At 38.9% G+C, this 4,534-nt stretch overlaps 1 protein-coding gene across 1 annotated transcript; it reads left to right on the forward strand.

Annotated features, from left to right (window-relative positions):
* Positions 1-712: 712 nt before the first annotated feature.
* MZT1 (mitotic spindle organizing protein 1) lies at positions 713-3,880 on the forward strand (the record flags this gene model as incomplete). Its single annotated transcript, XM_010013968.1, has 2 exons — positions 713-980; positions 3,735-3,880. Coding segments are annotated over exons 1-2 (414 nt in total), but the record flags the coding sequence as incomplete, so codon positions are not given.
* Between the last annotated feature and the right edge of the window lie 654 nt (positions 3,881-4,534).

A 4,534-nucleotide genomic window follows, 5' to 3' on the forward strand; every position in this document is an offset into this window, starting at 1 on the left:
CTCCTGTCCTCGCCCCTCTCCGCGGGCTGCGGGGCCTTGAGCCGGGTCGTGCCACCGCAAGCGCCTCTCGTGTGAAGAGGATCATGTTTTGCTGAAGGGTTTAGCGCATGGCAGTTTCTTTTTATTTCCTGTTACGCGTAGTGCCTGGCACACTTCAAATGTCCGTGTACTGCTAGTGTTTTTGGGTCTTGTGTGACTTGTCTTTACATTTTATAGAGCTGTGAAGTGTTTAACTTAGAATAACGTTTTTAATGTTTATAAATATATGCATTTTCTATGTTTTCTCATTATTTCAAGTGGTTAATGCAAACAGTGTTACCTGCCTCTGTGCATCTCGGATTTAATCTGGGGGGAAGGAATTACATGGAAAGGAGAGGAAGGACCAGCCCTGTGGTGCTGTAAGTGGCAGCACGTGAACTGTGGATGGCTCATGTTAGCAAACCAACATAAAAACAAACAAAAAACCCCAAACATACTGAAAATGTTTTGAGGATGGTAGTTGGTGTTACAGGATTAGAGTAGTTTTTGCTACACAAAAGAAAATCATGCTGTTGCAGGATGAGGAATCGTAGATTCACCTAGGTTGGAAAACACCTTTATGATCATCAAGTCCAACTTACCCAGAGCTGTCAAGTCCGCCACTAAACCATGTCAGTAGTGTGAGAGAAGTGTCATTGGGAGTAGCGGGAGATATGCCAGAGGTCTATAAGCCATGAGAAATGTGAGCGCAGTGAGTAAAGATCAGGTGTTCACTTTCACTTCCAGCCTGACTAGGAGGAATCGAGGCTGGCAGGTTGAGGAGGTGTTTCTTAGCAGTGTGGTGGGAAACTGGAATTCTGTGGAATGGCTATGCCAGGAAGCTTACATGGATTTTGGGCAGAGTGAAAAGCTGTCACGAAGTCACCTGAGCATTGTTAAATATGAAGACTTTCCCTGGAGATGCCCTGATGAGAGACCAGTCTATGGAGAGTGGTCAGGGGGTATTGCTTTGTGTGTTATTTTCTTACGATCTTACCTTGTATTCCAGTTCTGGCTCCTGTTACATAAGGACTCCATAGCAAACACCTTCATGAGTTAAACTGGTGCAAAAATGAGTGTTCCAGCCACTCACCTCTTCCCTCTGACCTGCTGTGGGAGGCAAAGCAAGACTAACAGGATTATTATGGCTGCTCTGATGCCCCAAGAGAATAAGATCATTCTGAATGGGTGGAGAGAGGGACAGCAATTCTAAGTTCTTGTAACTGTTCTTGATACCTACCTTCTCTACAGAAGGAATTCTGCAGGAATGTTTTAGGTAGTAGGAATAATATGCAGATTTAAGGACAAAGCAGGGCTTTTGAGAACTGCTATGGAAAGTGTACTAGCCTTGAGATTTAGGAGACCAGGCTTCCTGTGTAGCAGTGTGTGTATTTTATTTAGGATAGGTGTTCATAATATAATCTCTTCATGAGGTCAGGTGTTTTTAGAAGAAAACAAATCTCCATAACTTAAACATGTACTTGATCTTTAAATATTTACTTAGAAAGAGCCTTAGAAACACCTTCATGTTTGAACTTTCACTGCACTCCCTAAATAAATTGGCTTGGTTTTTTACTGTCAAAATAACAGTAATCTTTTGAAATTTCCATTATAAAAATATGTATTTAAGGTCATTTGGTGGAGTAACTTAAAACGTAAAGCACCAACAGCTGTATCCATGTAATTATATTTTTCTTGATGAGGGCCTATCATAATGAATAGAAAAAATATATGTAGGATAATATTTTTATTATTATTTTTATTTTTTATTTTTTAAATAGAACATGAAATCTGTGTTTTGTCTTAACTTACTGAATAACAAACAAGCACCTAATGGAAGTAAATGGCTTGGTACTAAAAAAATGTTCTTTTATAACTTTAGTATCTTAGAAAAGTGAAGTGCTTAATCTAGAATGTCAGATATAAATATTTAGCAGCTGTCCTCTGCAGAATTGTTAAGAGTTCAGATTTTTTTGTAGAGAAGCTGCTACGTCTCTCTGCCAAAGATGCTGCCTCAACACCTAATATTTTCTTTTAGAAGCTAGTGACCACAACTCTTGCTGACAGAGGAAATAGGAACTTATCTTTAGTTAGATTTACTGCTCTGCCTTCGAATACATCACATGCTTAGTAAATTTTATGATAAATCTTAAGTGGTTAAGAGAGTATAAGAATTGTTCATTTCTGGGAAGCTGTCAGTCTTAGGTCTGTTGCTCTTAATGTTCAATGGCATTTTTATTGCAAATGAATCAATTTGTTGTTTTATCTGGCTGTTGAAGATGCTTTTGTGCAGACAGGATGCACATATGTAGTGTGTTCGGAATGGTTTGTTTTCAAGTCAGTGGGAAGAGAAAACCTTGCTGGGGAGAATGCTTTCACTTGTAGCTTGTAGTTAGGGCTTTGGTCTGGCAAACTGCTTTCATGTCATAAACTTATGCATATTGTTAATTCAACCTACTTGTGCGGGCTAAGTGTTATCACACCTAGAGGGGTTTTTTTTTTGTAGCATCTGACATTTCTCTCTGACTTCAGTGCAATTGGCTGGATACATTAGGCCTTTGATATCTTGGCCTCGGTAAGTGTGACTGGGGCTTGCTGCAGTATGTCTCTGGTACACTAAAGTAGAATATTTTCATAGCTGTCAAGTGAACAGTAGTCACCATGCTGCTTTTACATGTTAAGAAAGACCTACTTCACTTTCTTCTAGCTTAGGGGAGGTTTGATTGCAGAAACTGTGAATAACATCTGTACAAAATCAACCTGTGTTGCTAGGGGCTTAGCCTCAGGATGGAGCTTACTGGTGCAAACACAGATAAAACCTCTGTGAGTTTTTCTGCTACTTATATAACAAACTGTTTATGAGAATGAAACAAAAGGGGCCTTCCAGGAAAGGTTTGGAAGGAGAAAGAGAGATCTTTGTTTCTGCACAAAAGTAACTGGAATCTCTCCCCAGAAGGTGTCATGCTGACATGTGTTGCTGTTCTTGGTATCATGTAAAAATCAAACAGTTTTGCTTGTCCTTAAACAGTGTTAATATTAGACCTAAAGCAAGGTTTAATTATGGAAGGAGGTGGCTATAAAACTCCTGACATGCTCTGTAAAAGCTTTACGAATGTGTTTCCAGTCCGTTTTAGTACGACTTCATCAGTATCTGGAGTTCAAAGCCACAGCATATTGTTATAGCCTACCGCTTACATAACTGGCAAGAATGTTAATTGTTGAATTCTTATTTTTATTTTTAAAAACCATTATTCAGCAGTAAGTTTGCTGAACCAGAAAAGCATGGTATTTGTGTAAGAAGCTTTGGCTTCTAGCTTGTGCTGGTAAACTGAACATAAACGTTGTTGCTGAGGTTCAGACTGAAAGAGCTTTCCACAACTGCTGAGTGGGGTTAGATGTAGGGAAGAAGTTCTTCACAGTGAGAGTGGTGAGGCACTGGAATAGGTTGCCCAAGGAAGTTGTGAATGCTCCATCCCTGGAGGTGTTCAAGTCCAGGCTGGACAGAGCCTTGGGTGACATAGTTTAGTGTGTGGTGTCCCTGCTCATGGTAGGGGGGTTGGAACTAGATGATCTTAAGGTCTTTTCCAACCCTAACTATTCTATGATTCTATGTTCACAGACTCTACTGCAGAAGTTAAACGCTGAATAACATTTTCAGTCAGTGAAATTTCATAGTCTGTAGGGACTAACGTGCTTTCATTCTTTTTTTGTTGCAGTTCTGTTTGAGATTTCAAGGATTTTAAACACTGGCTTGGATATGGAGACGTTGTCTATTTGTGTGCGGCTTTGTGAACAGGGGATAAATCCAGAAGCATTATCATCTGTTATTAAAGAACTGCGTAAGGCTACAGAAGCTCTAAAAGTAATGCTTTTTATAGAAGCTTATAAATTTGTTTTTAAGTCAGATGTATGTTCAACTTGCTATCCTTCAATTTGTCAGTTGTACTGAGATACGACTCATTTTTACATCAAGGAAATTAACTGTTCCATAGGAAAGGCAATGAATACAACTGAATGGAACATGAAGCAAGTAATGGAGTGAATAAAATCTTTTCAATAATAGCCAGATTAACTCTTTTGAAGGAAAAAAAGACCAAACAGCCAAAATCCACAGATTTTTATTCTGGCCATTTGTAGCAACTATTTGCCCACTTATCTACATCTACAATTTGCTACTTTCTACTTTAACCCATATCACCTTATTTGTACAACCTTGGGCCTAATAGTATGCAGCAGTACTTGTAAACAGGTACCTGCAGATTGCTAATGTAATCTTCACATACCACTTTTACCACATTAACCTGTGCTTTCAGTCTCTCCAAAGACAGACAAGAGGGGATTTCATGGTGTATGTATATATAGGGCTTTTCATAATTTAGCATTTACCTGTTTGGCTAGTGGAGAGGGTAACTATGGTTCAAAAAAAAAAAAAGGCAAAACAAAACCCAAAAAAGAATCCTCATTTGCCTTTTAAAGGATTTTTATTCTTTACTGACTACCTAAGCATCATGATTTC

The sequence above is a fragment of the Nestor notabilis genome, unplaced genomic scaffold (genome assembly GCF_000696875.1).
Source record: "Nestor notabilis isolate BGI_N333 unplaced genomic scaffold, ASM69687v1 scaffold35290, whole genome shotgun sequence".
In the NCBI taxonomy this organism is placed as follows: Eukaryota; Metazoa; Chordata; class Aves; order Psittaciformes; family Psittacidae; genus Nestor; species Nestor notabilis.